This window comes from Rhinopithecus bieti, unplaced genomic scaffold, assembly GCF_001698545.2.
Source record: "Rhinopithecus bieti isolate Rb0 unplaced genomic scaffold, ASM169854v2 scaffold_315, whole genome shotgun sequence".
NCBI lineage: Eukaryota > Metazoa > Chordata > Mammalia > Primates > Cercopithecidae > Rhinopithecus > Rhinopithecus bieti.
Window position 1 is genome coordinate 5,604,156 of NW_016803481.1, and position 24,506 is coordinate 5,628,661.

Genomic DNA, 24,506 nt, shown 5'->3' on the forward strand with positions numbered 1-24,506 from the left:
GTGTGGTGGCACACGTCTGTCGTCCCAGCTACTCGGGAGACTGAGGCAAGAGAATTACTTGAACCCAGGAGGCAGAGTTTGCAGTGAGCTGAGATTGTGCTCCTGCTCTTCAGCCTGGGCAATGTAGCAAGACCTTGTCTCAAACAACAACAGATAACCACATCATAGAATATCCAGTGTAGCCTATCTTTAATGTACTCTCATACCATGCTTTCCTATATACCTTATGATACAACTACACTAACCTACTTTCTGTGATCAGACCCACCAAACTCAGGAATGCTTAGACTCACTGCTTCTCCCTGGAATGCTAATTCTCTGCTTGGCAAACCTTTGTACTTTTGTTAAGACCTTGATTAAAAGTTACCTCTCTGAAGCCTTCTCTATTCCAGCAGGCATTAAAAGGCTTCTTTTCGTTCCCCTGGGCATTTTCACTTACTGCCTTCCTCTTTGGTGCCATGTATCACATTAATTTGTTTTTCTAACTTTTTCCAGAATTTCATTTTCATGTACATGTGGCAATGCATTTTATTTTTAATCTTTTAATTTTTGTGGGTACATAGTAGGCATATATATTCAGAGAATACATAAGATGTTTTCATACAGACATCACATAATTTATGACCACCCATTTAGAAGCCTGTTTTGCTTGCTCACGAAGCTTGGTTTTCTTAGGGCAGGGCTGTGTACACCTGCATATCTTCATGTCCCTAGAATAATACCTCTAACACAGCCAGTATGCGATGGTACATGTTGAACAAAGAAATTAATAGATAAGTAAACAGAACCTACATGGTATCAGTTCATATTTGTGGTTTATTTTTGTAAGTTTTTTTCCTCTGAAATCTGTAAGCCTGCTTGATCACTGCCTCTGCTTTTTTGTTGTTATTGTTTCTATTTAGCGGAGTCTAAGAGGGATCCTAGTGAAGAGGGTAATAACTTTGCCTGTTTTGTGATGCGGGAGGTGATGTCATGTGGTTCTGCCATTTTAATATTGTTCCTTCTGAGCCTGAGTGTTCTTTCTCTTGAAGATTCAAGTGAAGCAGGGCAGGAGAATGACATCAGACTGTGCTTGTGCCTGATAATTCATTTCTGAAGGTGCAATATTAAGTGTCACAGTGTCCAGCTGGTGATATTTTCAGCACAGAAACCTGTTAGACATGACAGCATTAACGAGATGGAATGAATTGATTTATTTCTCTTCTGAATTGCTTGCCAGTGCCTCAAGATTGAGGCATCAGATTTGCACAATGTGCTACTTAGGAGATTATTTCTTCCTTCCTTCAGCCAGACAAAAGACTACAGTAGGCAATGATAGCTTAAACTTGGGAAATGTCCTTCTTCAGAGACAGCATGAGGGACATTTCAGAGAAGATCAGATTACTCTCCAGCTGCTTTCACTGGTGAACCTGAGGAGGCACGCCCCTGAACCAGGTCTTTAAGGGAGAGGGTAGAACAACCTAGAAGCTCAGGAGGTCACTCCAACTATTATTTTCCCATCTGTGGCTTATTGAAATACACTTTGATGTCAAGGCACTTATACTGATAATGTGAGAGAAATGAATAGATTAATTATGGGAGGAGTATTTTAAATGCTACAGGCTTTGTCTAAAATAATTCACATTTTTCCATCCAGTGGTTCCTCTCTTTGAATCCTGTTAGAATGACAGTAGATCTTTTCATTCTTTCCTCACTTTAGGCATGACTTTGAAGAACCTGAAGATGTGAAAATGAAATGGATACTGTGCTCCTTTTGGCTAGGATTGGGGAGGGTCCACTAACTGATCTCTGCTACGAGCCACTTTCAACATCAAAGCTACTTTTTTCTTTTCTTTTCTTTTCTTTTTTTTTTTTTTTTTTTTTTTTGAGACAGAGTCTGGCTCTGTCACCAGGCTGGAGTGCAGTGGTGCAGTCTCGGCTCACTGCAACCTCTGCCTCCTGGGTTCAAGGGATTCCCCTGCCTCAGTCTCCCGAGTAGCTGGGACTACAGGTGCATGCCACCACACCCGGCTAATTTTTTGTGTTTTAGTAGAGATGGGATTTCACTATGTTGGCCAGGATGGTCTCAATCCTAAGCTGCTTTTAGCAGGATTGACCTCTGAGGTCATCCAGTGGCCAATTGTGATGCTGTTGTCACTCTTAAAACTGGAGTGACTTACCGTTTTTGGTGGTCTAAGGCCTGTGATTCCTGTTTTGCCATTTCTTGGCTGTGTGTTTGAGGACCTCTTATCCCCAGCCTCCTCATTTGTAAAAGAATCCTTTCCATGGACCTTGTGCATTTCATGGACATGTAATAGCATCTTGCAGGTGCCTGGGGTCTGGAAGATGCTTTGTAGGTGCTCTACCTTTCCCTATGTGTTCCAAGTGACCCTCATCTGGTGCATTCTTCATTTAATTAAAGCAAGGAAGGAAGCTTTACCAGAGGGCTCTATCTCTTGATTGGTCTCTGCCATCCCCTGGCCCACTGTCTTCCCTATTATGCACAGTGATGGCAGAGACAGCAACAGACAGCTTGCCCAAACACACTAAGCTGAATTAAAGCACTACCCAGGTAGAGGTCTATTCTATTAAGAAAGGATCATCCAGAAATTGAGGTCACTATAACACAAGGGAAAGATTCAAGGATCACAAAGTCCCTGCTAGGAAGTGACCAGTGAGAGCTGCAAAGGGTGTTTAAGTTTTGGTCCATCCCCAAATACAGTTCTTTCTTGGACAACAGCATCTCAGCTATGCTCTGGCTGAACTGGGAGGTGACAGCTGCCTAGCTTTGCTCTTCCTACCTGATACGTTAACTCACGCACCATTGTTACTGTGGTTGGGAAGTATGGTGGACCGTAGATGGAAGAAGAGAATGGGAGTGAGATATTTACACAGTTCTGAATTTTGGGGATGAGGGCTGTGCATTTTTCCTGTCTATGTTGTATTTGTATCAGCAGCATAATAATGATTAAAAGCATACTCTTTGGAGGTAGACTTACTGGCTTAGAATTGTGAACATGCTACTTAATCGGCTATCTCTTTTGGCAAATTATTTGATTTTTTGATATCAATTTTCTAAGCTGTAAAATGAAAATAGTAATAGTATTTAACTCATTGTTTTAAGTTAAATGAAATAATACATATGAAGTGCTTAGAATAATGTCTGACAAATAGTGTCCACTCACAAAATGCTATGTTTGTTTTAGCTGCTGTAGTAGTATACCTCTGGTATCCTTGAGCAAGAGACTTTGGCTTTTGAATTTATTTATCTAAGATCCTCTAAGACAGCTCTGATATAATTTCCTCCCCGACAGCATTCCTGCAATCCCAAAGACCCCCCTTTTCCATTTTTCTGTCCTTGGAGACTTCTAAGGTTTAAAGTTATATGTATCTTCTTTCCTTAGCAATCAATACCCATTACATATGTCTCACAATTATAACTTTTCCTGGAAACAGATGTTAATGGATTCTGTCCAACCCAAAAGACCCTCACTTCCCTATACATCAGCTCTTGAGTTTCCTAAAAGCCTGACCTTCAGTTAGAAAATGATCAGGAAGCTTCTCAAAAAGCCTAGGAATCTAATCAATATTTCTCACTCAATGGTGATGATTAGTAGAGGACATCAATTGTCATCAACAGTGCACCACAATGTCAAATAAGTAACACAGGATGCAGGCTTCTGACATTCACCATCCATTATACATCCCCCAGGAGGTGGGAGTGCTTCAGGTTTCCATGGCAGCAGTCAGCCAAGTTAATGTAATGGCCTTCAAACAAAATGAACGGATAATATATAATTAAACAACAACAACAAAAACTAGACACCCACTCGCAGTAGTTTTCAGGAGCCTGAGTTTTCTTTGGGTCTATCCAAATGCCAATGTCAAGAAGATTGGACTTCACGACTGAGAGTAAAGAAGATTTATCCATTCAGTCTAAAATCTCCATTCCAAGTTTTCTAGCTGGGAGCCCAATTCCCCTTTTGTTTAGGGATATGGTCCCTGTTTGTCTGTTTCCATCCACAGCTCTGCCAGAGACGAAAGCGGTGTTTGAAACAATTCACCCAGATTTCCATCTGTAATCATCAAGAATGGAATTGATCAAATTCCTTAAGATATTTACTAAAAGTCCTGATTTTGAGGGCCTAGTGCTCTCTGGAAAAGGGACAGCAGCAGCCTGCAGCAGTTTTCCAGCTAACAAGAATTTCGTTAGCTATGTGGCCACCTAGTGGCTCTTCCATGAATGTCACTGATGGATTGTCAGGTACACAGACAATTGCCCACTCATAAGGAAGTTAATATCTTTCTTGGAATATGACTTCCTAATTTTAGCACATGCGATGTGAGTTTCTGAATTCTAGAATCATCCGGCAGGACAGATGCTTTGAGAAAAAGGCAGAATAGCTATGGGGAGATGTTTGATATTTGGGAATGATTGCTGGTGTATTGGGCGTGCTGATGACAGGTCATCCGTCGGTGAAGTTTTTGTTTTGTGTCGTCATTGGTGTATTTCTGGCAGAACTGATGTAAATATGCGCATGAAGATTCCTTGGTACAGCAGCATTTTGATAATATCATATAGCAAGTATGGATTACGATCTATTGTTTTGAGTGTTTTAAAAAGTGGCTGAACTGGACTTAAACTGCACAACCGATTTCCCGCATCCTCTCCCTTAACTCCCTTCCTGAAGTGTACAGCCACGGACATCTCTGCTTGAAGTGTATAGCCACGGACATCTCTGCTCAGGTTTTAATTCTCATGTTTATATTTTATCTTGTTTTCCTTTGGGTTGCCCTAGTGTCGGCATGTTATAGTGGTCAGTAATTTGGACAGAGGTTTTGCTTAAACCCCAGGGACCTGTAAAACTTCAGCCCTCAGGCCACTGATCTGTGTGTGGGTTGGGAGTGTAATCGAAGCCCATCAGCTTTCAGTCCTCTCTTGGATTTTACTCTCCGCGGTGCTTTCTCGGGTACCCACTCCCGTGCATGTCACATGGGTGAGTGGAGAGCTTGACAACCTTTCCATGCTTCTCTCATTCTCAGAATGGCCCCCCAGCTGCAACCCTAATTCCATCCATGGCTAGTCCACTCCTCACCTCAGCTGCACCTCCAGTCCCAGGATAGCCAAGTCACATCTTTGTCCTATTTGTTTTCCATAAGTTTTAGTATTTTTGCTTATAAATCATTTGGATTTCTCCTTCCCAACCCAAATCCAGTCCATGGAAGACCATTAAAAATTTAAATATACAATTAGAAAAATGGTGTTGAAAAGGACAGTATGTATTATGGGCTCTAAAGGGCAAGATAATTTGCTTCCAGATAAATCTGTGTCTGTTCAGAGCAGAGGGGACATGACCCAACTGCAAGGACAACCCTATACCCTAAAACACATCATCTTCAAATACAACAAACTCAAGTTGAGTTTGGGCAAGTGCCAGCTATGTCCATGTATGGGGTGGGGACTCCCGATGTCCATTCCCGGGAAATCAGGGCCAGTAACTGGCTTTATGGCCATGGCAGAACTGGGCTGACAAGGGGTCAAGAAGTAACGAGGAGCTGTGATGTTTGATTCTGCTCTGTAGACATTGGAAGGAGAGGCTTCCTAACAGCATTTAAAAGGAATAGAAAGTCCTAAGGCTTGGGGTCTACATATGGACAAAACTTGGAGAATGTGACCTAAAATTGAAAAGGGGCTTAACTGTCAGAGGCTTCTGAGGTTGTTGAAAGGAAAGGGAAGCAAATTAGAAATCTAAAGAGATCTGAACAGGAAGCAACGAGTTGGGAGAATGGGCGGGTACAAGAGATGTTTATTATTGGAGAGAGAAGAACTTTGAAAACAAAATCACCAGAAAGTAGCAGTTAGTTAAATATGGAGCCCAAGACAGAAGTAATGGAGGGAGGATTTTGTCTGAAAGAGATATGGAGACAATACAAAAATAATGAATCAGAAAGGTGATCCTTTTATAAAGGAAATATGATATCATCAAAATGTGCTTTGTTCATCCACATATGCAGCGTTCAGGAGAATAGGAAGATGTGGCTGTTCCGTAATTTTGGACATCAGAGGCTTATTGTTTGCTTTAATGAGGAAAGCATATATCAGATGTGGAGTTTCTGGGGTTTTTTTCCCCTCAAATTTACATAAAACGTTTAAATTAGTTTCCTTGGCTTTAAGCACACATTTGTCGACACCCGTTCTTAAAGTGGCAGCTTTGATTAGAACAACAGGCGCCGAAGGAAAGCTCCTGTGGTATCCAGTGCTGAGTCACTGCTGTGCTGTGCTAAAGGCAGGCTCCGCTCCAGGAGAAAGACAAGTCAGCAGAGCAACAAAAATGTCAACAAGGACAACAGTCTTTCTTCCTTCCGTTGTAGCCTTTATTTATTTCATCGAGTCAGAACATTTTTATTTAGCACTTGAAAACTTTATTTCAGTAAATGGAAAAAAAAAATATTGCGTGTAGCTTTAACAGTTCACAAGAAGAAAATAGAGGACACAAAAGAACACCTTGAGAGGCATCTGTGTAAGCAGCAGCTGAAATCATTCCCAGGGTAACCCCCCATCCCATAACAAAGGGACAGGGAGGGGGTGGAGACAGCACAGAAATGGCACGTTGTCAAGTAGCACATGATAAAGACCTTAGAAACCCTTCGTAGGAGTTTTGAGTATGTCCTCACTTGGAGTACCTTTTCTGAAATTCTTGTAACCTTCTGATTTCTCTGTCAGCTTCTTAAGGAATTCTAGAGAGGTAAACCTAGGAATTTAGAATTGCCAGGAGCATTATGTGTTTTCCTTTCCTACCACCATTATTTTAAGGACTATCCTGCAGTTCTGTCCACTATTCTTCTGCCTCTTTCACTTTTAATTACCTAGTAGACTCCATGCCACTCTGCCCTGCCTTCTTTGGCATTTCTGCAGGAATTTCATTTAAACCAGAGTTAGTGCTGATGATTTCAAGTTTTAAAAAGTACTTTTACATTTCCAAAGAAGTAACTTTATATATGCAATGTTTTCTTCCTCAACTGTAAGTTATCATCCTCAAAGTTTGGACTCTTAAAAGAAACTAGAGTAACATTTTGTAGGAAAATACTACGGCAAGGGTACAAATTTTTATATTGCAGTAAAGAGCATTTGAAAGACCACGAGAAATTTTTTTCTGCGGCATATGTTTATGATAGAGGGTGTGAATTCTACAGGTAAATATTAACAGGAAGAAGGTGCTTCTCTTAAACATTTTCTGTCAGGATAGAGGACATTTGAAAAACTACCAAAAATTTGAGTAGCAGATATCTAGGTAAGGTTGTAAAGATCTTGCATCCAGAATCCCAAGCCCAGGCTTGCACAGCCATTTTGGATATCCAACTTCAAGCTCTAAATAGAAACAGATGGTTAAAGATAAGTTGTTTACTATGAAATATGTGAACCATGTATTTCCACTACTCATTTATATCTACTAATTAGAATAACCTTTCCGGATTCCGTAGTCCTACATTTATTCATGCTTTTATAGATCTCCCTAGCCATTGCTAATTAAGCAGTTATAAAATAAATAGGCCTATTATGAAAGAAAGAAGATAATTTTGTTTTCCATTATGGGATGCCAAACAGTTTGCTGGCACTAAGGAGTGTCTTCACTCTCTACTGTCTGTGGGACAGGTTTGTCATTGTGGAGTGAAAGGATCATTAGAAAATACCCTGCTTTTCAGTGGAGGGGGGCGGTAGGTCTGTATTAAGCAAGATTCCTCATAAGAATGCTCTGTGGAAGAACCTTCACACTAATCCAGTGCCTACTGCACTGTAAAAACTCAGCAAAAAATGAAGGAGGAAGAAATGAAAACAAACTCAAAATGTGCTCAAGCCATGCTCATTTTCTTTCCCTTTGACATAAATCACAATTTTTGAATAAATTTTCTAATATAGACACACTAAGTCGAATGTGAAGTCAGCCCTCCCATTTATTGATTCGATAAATAAAAAATTTAGAAAAGCAGTCATGAAGGAAACTGTTTCTTTTCTGTGATTTCCAACATTACTAAAGCCCTTTAACATACTTGAAGAAAATCTGTGGGTATGTATACTCTGACCAACAAAAGTCTGAAAGAATAGTGCTGCCTTCATTATTCCTAACCTGTATTGAGACTCTGGCACTGTTGAATTCTAGATTGCTCCGTTGGTCTGGTTTGAAAGTTTTGGATTAAAACATCCTTAGCAGAATTATATATTAGAAATTTAAGCATATCAGCAAAAAAAAAATTCTAACCTTCTTAATCTGTTGATAAGTACAGAGGATGTCCCCAGTGAATCAATGAGTAGGTAAAGAACACATAACTATGCCAGCATTTGAAAAATAAAAACGGGAGGTACTATCTGTCAGGGTAACCTACCACTTGGCACTTTGATTGGGATCTGCAATTCCTCTTGAATCTTCCCTTGCAGGTTTCTATAATAAATAAATTATGTTGTATTAGGAGCTGCACCAGATGTTACACGCATGCACATCCACACACGGACATGCATGTGCACACATACACATGAGCACGTACACACGCAGACCACCTCTGCTTGCTCCTTGAAAAATCCAAGACTGTTTGTAAATTGCTTAAGACAGTTTGTAAATTCCTATGGGACTGGGGGAAAGGAGAGTAGATAGTGCTGGTTAAGCAAAGCTGTATCAGAAACCATTATTGATTGTAAAACGTGTGAATCTTCCCTAGAATACATTAGGTAAGAGATTTGCAAACACTTTTTAAGTATTAGCACTTTCATTCCGATAACATCTCTATTGGAATCTCAGTAAAATTGATTTTAAACATGGACTGCATGGGTTCAAGGAAGAATTCATTCATACAACTCCCCCGGCTGTCTGCCACTTTCTGTAATCCTTTCGTGTGATCGAGGATCGTGTGCAACCACAGATTATAAACTAATCAACTAATCACAGCATTGTAGTCGTCCATAAAGAAAGCTTAACGAGAATGGCTGCTTTTAAAAATACAGAGTTGAAAATCTGTGTGCATTCAGCACCCAGTTCTGAGTAAGAAGTGCTCTACTGAATAACCTTGAGGATGTAGAGATAGAGATTCTAGTCATTTGGGCAATCCCTAGAAATCCTGTAGTGGTTCTATTTTATGAGTGTGTGTGTGTGTGTGTTTTGACTCAGTCTCTAATGCATGTGTATGCTAATATGTGCTAGTATTTTGTTTCTCCCTTATAAATAAAGATGCAGGGATTATACTGCCTCGGCTAACTAAGGGTTCCAGGGGAGAGCCTCTGACTCACTGAAAACCATTGCTGTGTTTTACCTTTCAGAACAGGGGCCAGGACTAGAGTGAGGTGAGTGAGGCATTGGTCTCAGTGGCAGAATTTAAGGGGAGAAAACTAATTCAGTAATTAAGATAAATTGTGTGCTAAAGTGTTTGTTTAAAATATCAAAATTAACTTGCAAGAAAATGAATGTATCAAGATAAACAAAATGCCAACATTTTAAACAAAAACTGAGTCTGCCCCGGGACTTACCTGACTCACTTCCCCCTCCTCACCCTAACCCCCACCCTGTTAAGAAGTAGGTCTCTATGCCAGAGTGTCAGGGTGTCCCATTTCTACCTCCAATCAGAGAGCTATCCATGTTATATTATTGGTCCTTTTCAAGGAACCAACAAATGATTAGGTTTCATGAAAATTAGTATTGGAAAGGACACAGGCCGCTGCCAAGAGGAAGGGGAGGGGGACATACCAGTGTGATGTAGTGGGGACTTGAAAAACTGGTGGACAGGCTTTCCAAGGATTCTGGAGTTCTCTGCTAGTGAAAAGAGATACTATTAATCTGCAATTCCTAGTAAGTATACAAATACTAAAAGGCCCAGACCTCAGATTCTTGCCTAGGTTGTTATCCTACAACACATGAGTCTATTTCAGGACCTCTCTATAAGACAAATTTACATATAAGAAGAGTGGGGATTTATACGTTGTGATATGAATATGATGAGGCAGGTCTGTTAGCCACCAAATCTTACTATCGCTAATTGACTATATGCCTGAAATTCCCCAACCAGCCACATTCTTTTGGGCCTTGAATGTCTTTGAGAAACTCCGCAATTTCCTATCAAAATTTAAAAATTCCTAAATGAAGTTTCCCTCTTTAAAGTGTGTTCTGTTAACTCCCCAGTAGATATTAATACAACTAGAAAGCATGGTTCAGTGGAAGCAGGATCTGGGAGAGGCCCTGGATGCCAGAGCAGGGAGAGTAACAACAAACAAAAAACAAGCATCATTAACATAACAGGTAAAAGACGTCAAAGATAGACTTCTCCCAAACCCCAGTTTTGCTGAGGACTGGTCTTTAGTGGGTAACTGTGTCAAATAAGCATCAGTTAAATCATTATTGTTTATAATATTTCATGCCAAAAAATATAAAAACCCTAAATGTGATGTTTGAGGATCCAGCTCTGCTATCTGTGTTAATATCATGGTGTATATGCTATCAGCAGTAAATTGAATTTATTCACATATTCAGCAGATATTTATTCTTCTTCTCTTCTGGGTGCCCCTCATTTAACCAAAAAACCAAAAGCCCTTAAAGGAAGCTTAGAATCAAGAATCGTAACAAATATGTCCTAGGCTCTATGGTTATTCATTACTGACCAGTACTCAGCCTACCTTTCCTGACTCCTCTCTCTGGAAGTTCACCTATTTTAACGTATTAATTTAAGGGAAATGTAATTAGGGAAGTAACTTTAACAGCACATGAGGCATAGTAGATTAAAATAACACATATTAAGTGCCAAGTATATACCCATCACTGTGCTAGGTATATTTACATACAACTTCTCATTTAAACCTCAAGACAAATGAATGAGAATTATATTAGCATCATGTGGTTTCATTCCTGAAAATCTCAATGTAAACTTAAAAAAAAATCATACACTTTTTTTTTGTTCATTCTAATGGACAATTAAGACTCAGTTTTACCTTCTTGGAGTCACAGCTGGCATAATAAAGAGTAAAATGGATAAAATGATAACTAACAAACACATATAACGAGAGAAACATTCACTATCTCCATACTCCAGTGAAATTCAGCAGAGGCATTTCCACTAAAATGTCACATATGTGTTCTGGGGCATAGAGTGGGGACATGCTCTGCAACATTGTGCAGTAAAAATCACAAAGCTTTTGGCATGCCTAAAGCCTTGGCAAAGCATTCAAAACCTCTGGAACTGTATAACCAGACCAGACCACCCCACCAACCAAAAACACCCTGATTTAAAAATACTGGCAACATTATATTTTTATTGGCACTTGCATCTACCAACAGTCAGTTAATTATTAACCTTAAAACTGGGGCCTTTTGATCCCTTCTTCGTGACTTAAATACTAATGTGCAGTTTCATCATTTTAAAGAGATAATCTTATCAAGAATGATGCTTTCTTCATTAGCTAATTTTTTTTTTTTTAAAGCTAATGCCTTTGTAGTTTCTTAATCTTTGCTTACAGGTTTTGTCTTGATCATTGTTGTTATTGGTTTTTTTGAGACAGGGTATCACTCTGTAGCCCAGGCTGGAATGCAGTGGCATGATCATAGCTCACTGCAGTCTGGAAATCCTGGGCTCCAGAGGTTTTCGGTGCCTCAGTCTCCCATCTAGCTAGGGACTACAGGTGTGCACCATTATGCTTGGCTATTTTTTTCTTTTTTTATATAGACAAAGGCTTGCCATATTACCCAGCCTGGTCTAGAACTCCTTGCCTCAAATTACCCTCTTGCCTTAGCCTCTCAAAGTGCTAGAATTATAGCTGTGAACCACTGTGCCTGGCCACTCTGTTTGTTTGTTTGTTTGTTTATTTAATGTTATGTTATTTTTATACTTGAAGTTCTGGGGTACACCTGCAGAACATGCAGGTTTATTACACAGGTATACACGTGGCATGGTGGTTTGCTGTACCCATCAACCTATCACCTACATTAGGTATTTCTCCTAATGCTATCCCTCCCCTTGTCCCCCATCCCCCGACAGGCCCCAGTTTGTGATGGCCCCCTCCCTGGGTCCATGTGTTCTCACTGTTCACCCCCCACTTATGAGTGAGAATGTGCAGTGTTAGGTTTTCTGTTCTTGTGATAGTTTGCTGAGAATGATGGCTTCCAGCTTCATCCATGTCCCTGCAAAGGACATGAACTCATCCTTTTTTATGGCTGCATAGTATTCCACGGTATATATGTGCCACATTTTCTTTATCAAGTCTATCATTGACAGCCATTTGTGGTGGTTCCAAGTCTTTGCTATTGTGAATAGTGCCACAATAAACATACATGTGCATGTATCTTCATAGTAGAATGATTTATAATCCTTTGGGTATATATCCAGTAATGGGATTGCTGGGTCAAATGGTATTTCTAGTTCTAGATCCTTGAGGAATTGCCACACTGTCTTCCACAATGGTTGAACTAATTTATACAGCCACCAACAGTGTAAAAGCATTCCTATTTCTCTCCATCCTCTCCAGCATCTGTTGTTTCCTTACTTTTTAATGATCACCATTCTAACAGTTTTTTGAGTGAGTGAAATGTATTGGAAATTATAGCTGTTGCTACAATTATTGAACAAGCTGTGATTTGCAGGGACTTCTGTGGGATTTTCAACATTTTTCTTAGATCTTCATATATTGCTTACATTTCTAGTTTACTGAATTTTCTCAGGAATAGATAGAATTTTTTCAAATAATTTATCTGAATCTATTGATATGATCATATGATTTTACACCTTCCCTGATAATACAGTAAATTAGCCTCATTGCTTTTTTGAATGTTAAAGTTTCTTTGCATTATTGCAGTAACACTTGATAATGATTTATTATCCTTTATATATGATCATGATGCATTATCATTTATCATGAGATTCAATTGGTTAAAATCTAATAATAATTCGTGCACCTATATTTGTTAGTGTATTAGTTAGTAGTGCTTCCTTCTTGTAACGACTTTTATAAGTAGTTGTCAGAGAAATATTGGCCTCACAAAATAAATTGGAAATTTCCCCCTTCTTTCCAATTATCTGGAAAAGTTTATGTAGAATTGGTGTTATGTCTTCATGAATTTTTAAATAGAATTCACCAGTAGAGTCACAAGGGTCAAATTTTTTTTGTTTGTGGAAAGGTTTTTACTACAAATTTAACTTATTAGATACAGGGTTATTCAGGTTATCTGTTTCTTCATGAGTAAGCTTTAGTAATTTTATCTTTCAAAATTTCCATTTCATTGCACTGTCAAATCTATTAAAATAAGGTTTTTCATAATATTTTCTAATTATCAACTTAATATTTATAGTATCTTCATTGACGTTGCCTTTCTGATTCTTGATGTTAATAATACGTACTAACTAGTTAGACTGGCTGGAGGATTATAAAATTTATTAATCTTCTCAAAATACATTTTCTCTGTTATTTTTCTGTTTTCTATTTCGTTAGTGACCAATCAGATACTTACTTTTTCTTTTCCTCTGTATATATTGGGCTTCATTTTCTTTACTTTTCTAGTTTCTTAAAGTAAAAGCTGAGGTCATTGATCTTTTACTTTTCTTCTTTTCAAACATAAGCAGATAGGCGGTATAAATTTTCCTTTACTGATTTTACTACACCCACATGTTTTGGTACGTGGTATTTAATTTTCTCCATGTTAAAATACTTTCTAATTTCCCTTTTGATTATTCTTTTGAAATCTGAGTTCCTTAGAATTTGTTATCTAATTTTCAACTGAGAATTTTTCTAATTAGCAGTATCTTTCCATTACTTATTTCTATTGTAATTTAATTCTGAGAATATATTTTATGTGGCTACAATTCTTTTCTTTCTTGTTTCTTTTTTCTTTATATTTTTAGTAGATACGGGGTTTCACCATGTTAGCCAGGCTTGTCTCAAATTCAGGTGATCTGCCCATCTCGACCTTCAAAAGTTTTGGGATTACAGGTGTGAGCCACTGTGCCCGGCTCAATTCTTTCAAGTTTGTTAAGACTTGCTTTATGGCCCGTACTGTGGTTTATGCTTGTAAATTTTTACAATAGTGCACAAATTAATATTTTATTCAACCAACATATTCTGCTCTGCTATAGTATCTTGGTTATTGTTCCATATTTGTTTTGAATCCTGTCCTCTTTTTTTTCCCTACATGTAGATTCAAAGCTTCACGTATATGTGGAACCATGTTAAATTGCTCCTCTGCACCTCCCACGTCACTTAGCTTAGGACGGGTTCCATTTTAAACACACACAGCTACTTAAAAAAATCAATTAACTAACTGTTGCAAATGGAAGTTTCTTACATTTAGGAAACGAATTTCTGGCAGGATTGGCTCAGTCCTCATCTGCTGCTCATCACCAAAGTATCCTTTATTCTCCACTCCCAGGGTTTCTATAGGTGGGCTGTCAAGAAGGAAATTGAACACTAATTTATTAGATACAGGGCTATTCAGGTTATTTATTTCTTCATGAGTAAGCTTTAGCAATTTTTATATTTCAAAAGTTTCCATTTCGTTACAATGTTAGATATATTGAAATAATGCTTTTTATATTGGCTAATTATCAACTTAATACTATACAGTCTTCAGTGATGTCACCTTTCTGATTCTTGATGTGGGAAGAATCAGAAACTATGGGATAAACAAACTATGGTATGTACTTATGGCTAAAATTAAATCATCTACAAGATTTTTAAAATACTGATGCTCAAGTTAAACCCAATGACAAATCACAATGTCTTCAACCCACATCGGTATTTTTTGAAAGATCCATTGGTGATTTCAACGTGCACGAAGTTTGGGAATCATTGATATTAGCATCTGGATAGGAGCAAGTACATAAAAGCTTGAGTTACTACTATTCTTACCTCATCTTCAGTAAGAAGCTTATACTTCCCCCCATCGAATATCCTCTGTAACTACAAAGCTTATATATTCTCAGTAACAATTCCCTTCAACACATAGAAAATGCGTATGTACCTCTGAACTTGCTTCAACTTGATACATTTTTGGTAACGAATTAATAGTATGAGAACTCCGATACCGACAATAACCAGGACAAGCACAACAACCAAGATGACAACATCTGCAACATGAAAAAACACGGACTTCAGCCAGGGTATCAGTTGTAAAACAGTGGAATATTAACATTTAATGGAGCTGTTACAATGCTCCTTATGCCTTTCTATAGGACTTTGATTCTCCTTTCAATTATTTTTATGTAAAGTAAAAAGCCCAAACATTATATAAATTATCACTTGTATTTGCAACTGACACTCCACCCAGTATTCCATTATATTTAAGGGAACCACAATCATCAGGAAGAGATTTGGTTGTCAGTTATTAACTACAGAAAAGCCCTTGTGTGTTGAGGGTTTGTGGAAGACCTAAGAATCTAATTGAGCTAGAAGAGACTACACTGGCTCTAAAAGGGAATTGCAGTAAAATCAATTTGGGTATTCATGCAAAATAATATGAAGACCATACAAATCCATATCAAAACACAACAAATAAGTAGCAGACTTGAAAAATAAGAAAAACAACTTTTTTCGCTGGGTAGGCTTTTGATATATGAAAGATTTTGTTTTAGGATGCTCACTGGTAACATTTAAGGTTTCTTCCCAGGCTACAGGTGCCTGTCCTTCCTCACACTGGCAGTGGAGTCCATGGTCATCCATCTGGAAGAGCAGTCAACGATATTTTCTCAAATGACTGATATAAGTTGTGTTCTGCAACTCACTTACTTTAGTACTACCTCTACATCAAACATACATGCACACAAGCACAAGCACAAACTTTTTATTAGTTAATTAAACTACCTAACAAAATCAATGATGCAGAAAAATAAGTAAACAAAATACAAGAAGCAACTATCTTTGAAAATGGCCTTTGAATAAGAGAATGATACTGACAAATTCAAAGGCAAATGAACGAGAGCATGATTTATCTTTCCAGATAAATATATGATATGTATGATAAATATGGTAACCTACTATATATATGTGTGTGTATGTGTGATATATGTGTGTGTGTATATTACTATATAAGTGTTACTGATTAACCCAGCATATGAGTGATATTAGGCACAAACTGTTAGTAATTGCTGGTATTAGTGTTTATTAAGTGAAAAAATATACAATGTTTGCCAATTTTCTCAAAAGCTTAACTTGACATTGGTGTAATTTAACTATAAGACATATTGTAATAGATTCAACTTTAAACATTGGATTTAAACTTTATACATACATTAATCACTGAATTTCTAGATAACCAGTACCATAATGAAAGCTTTACTTGTAACACTGGCTATATCTGTGTATAATAATATGTGGTTTAGCTCCTTGGATCAATTTTGTTGATAACACATGAAAAAATGAATCCCAAATATATATTTGACTTAGAAAGCAGCAAACATACATATATACATTCATATACATGCACATACAGGCTGAGGAATAAAGTAAATACATGACTGATAAGACATTAATTTTAAAAGCAGTCATATCTTACAGGATTTTCATGGCACTGAGAGGGGCAATTGGTTGAGTTATAGACCTTTTCCATGTTTAGACATTCACCATTGTTGCACACCTAGAAATAAAGTAATCAAGCATGAATTAAAATGACTTAATGTGAAATTGTAATTTCATGTAATGCATGTGAAGCACATGATTTTGCATGTAATTTACATATGAAATTTTCAATTTACATGATTTAATTATAAGTTATGTAATTTTCCTATTGTAAAATTCCCCATGTAGTGTCTTCTATGGATAGAGAAATCCTCTATAAATGTTTGAGGAGTGTACTATACATGCAAGCAAATATTTTAAACTCATTAAAATGTTTATGTTCTGAGTAATTATTTCAACATTAATCTGTCAAAGATTCTACAACTGTAATTGCAACAGTTTCTTTCGTTTCAATGAAGTTTTTCTTTTGATTTTGTTTAACAATGTATGTTTATTATACCACAGTTGATGGTTGAGCATTTTATTAATATCAATTAATCTTATTTGTGTTTGATATTTTTGCTTTAAATTTTCCTTAAAATATTATTGGTTTTGTTATTTTTGGTCTTTGCCTGGTTCATCCTTACTCATTTATTTAATTTTAACTGTTATTTTTAATTTTATTTATAATTAAACATTTATTGCCTCCAATTCAAAGATTATATTTATATTTTCTATAGGGAGAACTTAATATATCCATATTATATTTACATTTTCTATAGGGAGAACTTAATGCATCCATATTTATTGGAATAAGTGATATATATACTCTTACTCCTTTCATTTTAATTACTTGATTTCCAACATTAGACATTGTAGCTTACCTTTTACTATATTTATCACTTTTATTCAGCTCTTGTTTTCTCTAATTTGAAAGCTATATATGCTAATTTCTAAAGGTTAATTTGGTTAACATTAATATATTTGAATCTAAATAATTCTATCATTTTCAAGAAAAAATCACCATTAATTCCTCCTTCTGTAAGATAAGAAATTTATCATGATTTTACTTCTTTTCTTTTTCTCTCAGTTCAAGTTTTTGATTGAGTAAACCAGATTCTACATTGTCAAAATTATTTATTATTCCTGAGACTTTTTACATCGCTGTAATATATTATAATTAATAACTAGAATTTACTCAAAAGTCTTATAGATTTTGTTGCTTGCAATCATTTCTTTAATATCCTATCTCCTTATTTTACCTTCTAAATTTAAATTTATTTCTCTGTTGACTGGAATACATTTTGAACTATTTGTCTTTTCAAAAGACAGGTGGAGTCTATACATTACTATATATTTTATTAGTTATAATACGTGTGAGAGTGTCATTCTATTGCTTTTCTGTCTGAATAATAACTTGGCTGTAAATATAGTTTTAGGGTCTCAACAATTATGTTCCCCAAAGCTCTGTAGATGTTGCTCCATTGTCTTCTGGATACTTGTTGTAGACAAGTATTATGGTAACCTGATATTTCTTTCTGTAACAAGTTAATGACCTTTTCTCCTTTGTACTTATGGCATATATTCTTTATTTTTGACATTCAAGGCATGAGGGTAAGTAAAAGCACTCATCTCTTTCTGTAAATTTTTCCTGGTACTAAGTGAATTTTTTCATACATTCTTCAGATCAGGGACACATTGTGATTATTTCATTAATTATATTTTCACCTCTCTTCTGTTTTTTTAAATTTAGATTTCATATTAAATCTGTGATGAATTTTTTAGCAATCTATTTCCTGCTTGTATTTATTTTCTTTGATTTTTAAAATTCTTTTATCTTATTGTGTTAAGAAGTTTAGCATCTAACTTATTGATTTTTTTTAGTAATATCCATTCAGTGGTTTACTGCCCACATTACATATAAACCAGTAATCACATTTTGTACTTTGAAGGCAATGCTCTTTGATCTCAAATTACACGTTTTAATATAGATTTAATATCTTTTAAAATTTCATTCAAAACTTTTCTTGATAAAGGAGGAAATTTTTTAACATTGTATTAGCTCGTTTTCATGCTGCTGATAAAGACATACGCGAGACTGGGAAATTTACAAAAGAAAGATGTTTAATTGAACTTACAGTTCCACGTGGCTGGGGAAGTCTCATAATCTTGGTGAAAAGCGAGGAGGAGTAAGTCACGTCTTACATGGATGGCAGCAGGCAAAGAGAGAACTTGTGCAGGAAAACTCAACCTTATAATAACCATCGGATCTCATGAGACTTACTGTCAGGAGAACAGCATGGGAAAGACCTGCTCTCACCTGCCAGTGGGTCCCTCCCACAAAGTGTGGGAATTCAAGATGAGATTTGGGTGGAGACACAGTCAAACCACATCATTCCATCCCTGGCTGCTCCCAAATCTCATGTCCTCACATTTTAAAACCAATCATGCCTTCCCAACAGTCCCCCAGAGACTTAACTCATTTCAGCATTAACTCAAAAGTCCACAGTCCAAAGTCTCGTTCAATACAAGGCAAGTCCCTTCCACCTACAAGCCTGTAAAATCAAAAGCAAGTTACTTACTTCCTGGATACAATGGGGGTACAGGCATTGGATAAATACAGCCATTCCAAATGGAAGAAATTGGCCAAAACAAAAGGGCTAATAGGCCCCATGCAAGTCTGAATTCAGCAGGGCAGTCAAATCTTAAAGCTCCAAAATGATCCCCTTTGATTCCATGTCTCACATCCAGGTCACACTGATGCAAGAGGTGGATTCCCAGAGTCTTGAGCAGCTCTGCCCCTGTGTTTTACAGGGTACAGCCTCCTTCCCGGCTGCTTCCATGGGCTGGAGTTGAGTGTTTGCAGCTTTTCCAGGCGCACAGTGCAAACTGTGGGTAGATCTAGGATTCTGGGGTCTGGAGGACAGGGGCCGGGCCCTTTTCTTACAGCTCCACTAGGCAGTGCCCCAGCAAGGACTGTGTGTGGGGGATCTGACCCTACATTTCCCATCCACACTGCCCTAGCAGAGATTCTCCATAAGGGCCCCACTCCTGCAGCAAACTTTTGCCTGGGCAGCCAGGCATTTCCACACATTCTGAAATCTAGGCCAAGGTTCCCAAACCTCAATTCTTGACTTCTGTGCACCTGCAGGCTCAACACCACGTGGAGGCTGCCAAGGCCTGGGGCTTCCACCCTCTGAAGCAACAGCCCAAGCTGTACCATGGCACCTTTTAGTCACGGCTGGAGTGGCTGGGACGCAGGTCACCAAGTCCCTAGACTGTGCACAGCATACAACACGGGGACCCTGAGCCTGGCCCATGAAACTGTTTTCTCCTAGGTCTCTGGGTCTGTGATAGAAGGGGCTGCCATGAAGACCTCTGACATGCTCTGGAGACATTTTCCCTGTTGTCTTTGGTATTAACATTGGCTCCTCATTACTTATGCAGATTTCTGCAGCCAGCTTCAATTTCTCCTCAGAAAATGTTTTTTTTTTTCTATCACATTGTCAGGCTGCAAGTTTTCCAAACTTTTATGCTCTGCTTCCCTTATAAAACTGAATGCCTTTAACAGCACCCAAGTCACCTCTTGAATGCTTTGCTGCTTAGAAATTTCTTCCACCAGATACCCTAAATCATCTCTCTTCAGTTCACAGTTCCACAAATCTCTAGAGCAGGGGCAAAATGCTACCAGTCTATTTGCTAAAACATAACAAGAGTCATCTTTGCTCCAGTTCTACCTTATGTTCACCTTTACTTGAAATGGCAATTGAGATTGAATAATTTTTATTTTTTCTTTAAATTCATTGAAAGAATGATTTCTTCGATTCCCTCCATTCTTCTGTTGAACTCATTCACTGAATTTTTTTATTCCCATATTGTAATTTTTCAGTTCTAAAATTTCCATTTGGCTCTTACTTATATTGTATACATCTTTGCTGGAAGTTTGTTATTTTGCTGAGACCTTCTATTTTTCCATTTATTTCAAGTGTGTGCATATTTGTTCACTGAAGCATTTTTATAAAGGCAGCTTTAAATTCCTTGTCAGGTAATTCCAACATATGTGCCACCTTGTTGTTGCATCTAGAGATTGTCTTTTGTCATTTCAATTGAGATTTCCCTGGTTCTTTGTATGAAGAGTGACTCACTTGTATTCTGGATACTTTGGGGACTATGACCTATGGGATCTTATTCAAACCTGTTGTTTTAGCAGAATCACCGCCTCACTCGTGCCAGCTGGGGTGGAAACCCAGCCTCCTCACATACTTTCATGACACTGTGGGGCTGGAAGAATTCATCACCACTGAGCTGTGGTGAATGTCCTGACTCCCCATAAGCCTCCACTGAAACCCTATCTGGAGCCAGGGCATCTGTTAGAGCTGGAAGAAAATGGAAGACTAGGCTTCCCACTGGATCCTTGCTGGTGTGGAAGGAGTCAGACCACTGAATTTTTCACTGCTGTTTGGTTGGAGTGGGACAATTATTACCAAAATGTTTTCTGTCTCGTTAGCCTACTCCTTTTCTTGTCCTTTGGCTTTAGAGAAGCTCTGCTAAAACAACAGATTCGAATGAGGTCCCATAACTCATAGTCTAAAAATAGCATATCAATGCCAAAATGAAGATTTTTTTTTTTCCACTCACATCATTGTGATACCTACATAGACCAGCATTAACTATGCATGAATTTCCTCCTTAGAATTTGGCTGAAGAACTGGCACCGCTGTGATGGATGTACTTCTGCTCTAAGCCTTCTCTTGCAGGAATAAGCTCTCTATGCAGAGTACATGGTCACAGTGTACTTAGGAGATGGAGGTGGATTTCTTCACAACTGCCTTTCTATCAGCCCCTTTCTTCAGTCCTTGCCACTCTTAAAGAAGGAAACACTTTGTATTTCAGGCTGGTTTTTCATATCTGAGGTGAATAGCAAATCTTTTGGTATTTTCATCAACCTGAGGCTTCACACTTTGTCTTGCTGAATACCTTTGAATTTTTTAGCTTGTGGTTAGCATACGTACCTTAATCTTCACAAACATAGATTTCTTAGCATGTTGATATTCATTTAATCATTTTAACAGGAAGTAGTATAGTTAAATATATAGACTCAAAACATAAGTCTCTATTAAATATTTAGTTCTAGTTTTTTTTTTTACATTCTGAACTTTGGTTTTCCAATTTATTTCTCTATCACACTATACAAATATCACTGTAATATTTTTGGTGATAGTGTAGAGAGAGAGAGGAAGACATATCACATAGAGAAACTACTCAATTTCAAATAGCTGATTTTAGGGGTAAAATATCATGTGTTTTCCATATATTCTTTATGAGCCAGCTATTCTTTAGAGTATACATTCTAATATTGTCATCTTGCCATAAAAAACTCTTTCCAATTCGGTCCCATTCTGTCTTCTCTTCAATTGCATCTTTTGCCATTTAACCCAAAGGTCAAGCCACTCTGAAATTGATGGTTATCTGAATTATGCCATACACTTTGTACCTTTGCATATTGTGTAGGCATTTTTTGCTAAAATGTCTTCTCCCGTTTCCTGTGTGTTAAAATGTTCAAGTCAAAGCTGAAATGTTGTTACTCATTGAAGATGCCATTTCATCTTCTCTAAGCAAAGTCAGCCACTTTTCCTTTAGACATCAATGTACATTGGTCACACCACTAAGAAAGGAATTTGTTGAACTGTAATCATTTAATTTTTACTGTGTGAAATTCTCATGTATGCTTATCTTTATTGTACAGTCAGTGGCACCATAGTATATGGCTAGTAAATATGATTGAATGAATAAAATAAAGATGTGAGGCTATTTTATAGTCACATTAATTAGAAAAATCCATGTCTATAATTTCATTAGATATCCATTGTAAGTTACTAATTAAGCACATTTGTAACAATTATGTGTCATTTAGCATGACTAAAATTAGGCAAAATGGATATTTATTAAGTGTTATTGCCACTCTGCTCCTCATTAAAAAATACTTGTCAATATTTTTTCCTTTTCCATATCTAGGCCTCTTTGGAACCAATTACAGTATCCAATAATGTTTTTAAAGGATTGAACTAAGACGTTTTAATAAAACAAAAGGCTTTTGTCTTACCATTCCATCTCTGCATTTTGTTCCTGACGCCACCAGGCCAATGTCTGTAGAATCACGGTATAAAAAAATGGTTTTGCATATGACAGTAGCATTCTGCTGGGGATCCTTAAGGTGATAGGTCTTGTCTTCTCCAAGGAGATAGGAAAGCTCCCCTCCAGTGCAGTAGATCTTTCCACATCTGACATCTCTGAAGGAAAGGGAGAACATTCAAACTTGGAACTAGAAATACAACTTTTGAGACTAGGCTGGCAATGAAGCCTCCCATTCACTCTTTTTCTAGATCCAGGTTTCTCACCAAGTTAAGGAGGCTGGGATGGGCAGAGAATACCACTGAGCAAAGTCTTGGCCCTGAGAACTGAGATGAGTCTGTATAAAATGTAAAATGATTGTATTTCTTTTGGATTTCCCTGTGAACCTCACAAATCAATACTGGCTTAAGTTTACAGGGGAATTTTTTTATTAGTAATTTGAATTAGCATAATTTTAATCAGGACTCCAAGATTTCCTTATTTCCCTCTTCTCCCAATCTCAGTAAAAAGAGGTTAACAGCTCTGGGGACAGGAGCCATTCTGATTTTGACAAAGTGCTGTAAAAGGCAAATTACTTTTTTTCCACGGGGCACTTACTTTTCCTCACAGGGAAGAAATTTGTTTTCCTTGTTTTTGCAGTACCCAAATTTATTTCCTTTTGTATTCATCTTGTAGCAGATATCATGACTCTCTATTGCCTCTGGGGTAAAAAATGGTATAAAAGTAAAACAACAGCATGACTACCATGAATCATAAAAGACCTTATTTTTCTAATGTAATTAAACTTTCAGAATCATGTCATAGTGAAGTAGAATGGAATACATTATTTAAAAACTATCCTATTGCCTCAGGAGAATATTTTAGGCTGGAGATATAAAACAGTAACAAATATACATAACTCATATACTGAGATAGTTAATATTAGACTTAAGATCAACGAATATGACAAGTAATATACAGAGAAATGCTAAGCATTATCTTGGAATAATGCCACAAATGACATTATCTCTGATCTTGACCCAATTCCTACAGGGCAATAACAGAGAAATAGAGGCCATCATCTATGTGAATCCTTCACTGTGATTATCTCTCACCATCATCAAATAGTTCAGAGCACTGATCCCCACGAGTGGGACATTTCCCCATGAAGCAGTAGCCTTCTGAGTTCTTGCAAGGAAATCCATTGACTCTGAACTGGTCCTTAGGACATGCAGGCGAGTGGCCAGTGCACATCTCAGGAAAATCACATTCATCTTCTGCTGGTCTGCATATGGACCCTGCTTTTTTTATCTGTTGAGGAAATACAAAGAGACTAAATCCTGGATACATTTAGGTAGGTAAGGTTTAGTAAGTAGACAGAAAGTTGACCCATTTATCTAAAAAACGTTTTAAGGATGGATCATAGCTTCCTTCTGCATTCTACCAAGAATCATTCTCATCTGTAAATGTGTTGGCACTCATGTAATTTTAGGAACGACAAAATGACGTTTTTGAAATTTGGTATTAGAATAGCCTTAGGGAGAGTTGGGATGTACATCAAATGAAGAAATGGGCAGGTATTCTCATTTATCTTGTCTTTTCTTTGTTCCAAGGGATCCAGTACATGCCCTGCCTATCCCTACCCACCTCAAACTGGGAACCCCTGCCTATAATGAGGAAATCTCCAGTCCTAATAAATCAGATTCCTGCATATGAAGTGGAGAAAAATACCCTTGCTTTCACTGCTGGAGGGAAGTGCATAGAGATATTCTCTCATCCAGCCATTCAATATGAATTTAATTATGCTGGGGTCTGGATGAATTTGAAGATGCATAAGATATGTTTGTTTTCTTTGTGAGTTCACAATAAAGTTGGGTGAAAGAAGTGTCAATAAACCCTCGGACAGAGCCACTGGGGTTTCTGGTTGTCTTCCTCAGGAATGTTTCTCCACTTACTAGCCACT

At 37.5% G+C, this 24,506-nt stretch overlaps 1 protein-coding gene across 2 annotated transcripts in view; it reads right to left on the reverse strand.

The window, feature by feature from the left end:
- Nucleotides 1-7,118: 7,118 nt before the first annotated feature.
- The window catches only part of ADAM7 (ADAM metallopeptidase domain 7), a 63,550-nt gene continuing 46,162 nt past the window's right edge, over nucleotides 7,119-24,506 (reverse strand). Inside the window, exons 14-23 of one of the 2 annotated variants that reach the window (XM_017884474.1) lie at nucleotides 23,659-23,854; nucleotides 23,162-23,264; nucleotides 22,536-22,722; nucleotides 16,491-16,571; nucleotides 15,580-15,658; nucleotides 14,961-15,066; nucleotides 14,286-14,385; nucleotides 9,711-9,776; nucleotides 8,362-8,417; nucleotides 7,119-7,348 (exon numbers count right to left, since the gene is read on the reverse strand). In XM_017884474.1, coding sequence (XP_017739963.1) covers nucleotide 7,348; nucleotides 8,362-8,417; nucleotides 9,711-9,776; nucleotides 14,286-14,385; nucleotides 14,961-15,066; nucleotides 15,580-15,658; nucleotides 16,491-16,571; nucleotides 22,536-22,722; nucleotides 23,162-23,264; nucleotides 23,659-23,854 — 975 coding nt within the window. In that variant the 3' untranslated portion in view covers nucleotides 7,119-7,347. The remainder of the gene's footprint in view (nucleotides 7,349-8,361; nucleotides 8,418-9,710; nucleotides 9,777-14,285; nucleotides 14,386-14,960; nucleotides 15,067-15,579; nucleotides 15,659-16,490; nucleotides 16,572-22,535; nucleotides 22,723-23,161; nucleotides 23,265-23,658; nucleotides 23,855-24,506) is intronic. The other variant, XM_017884482.1, reaches the window with a different exon arrangement.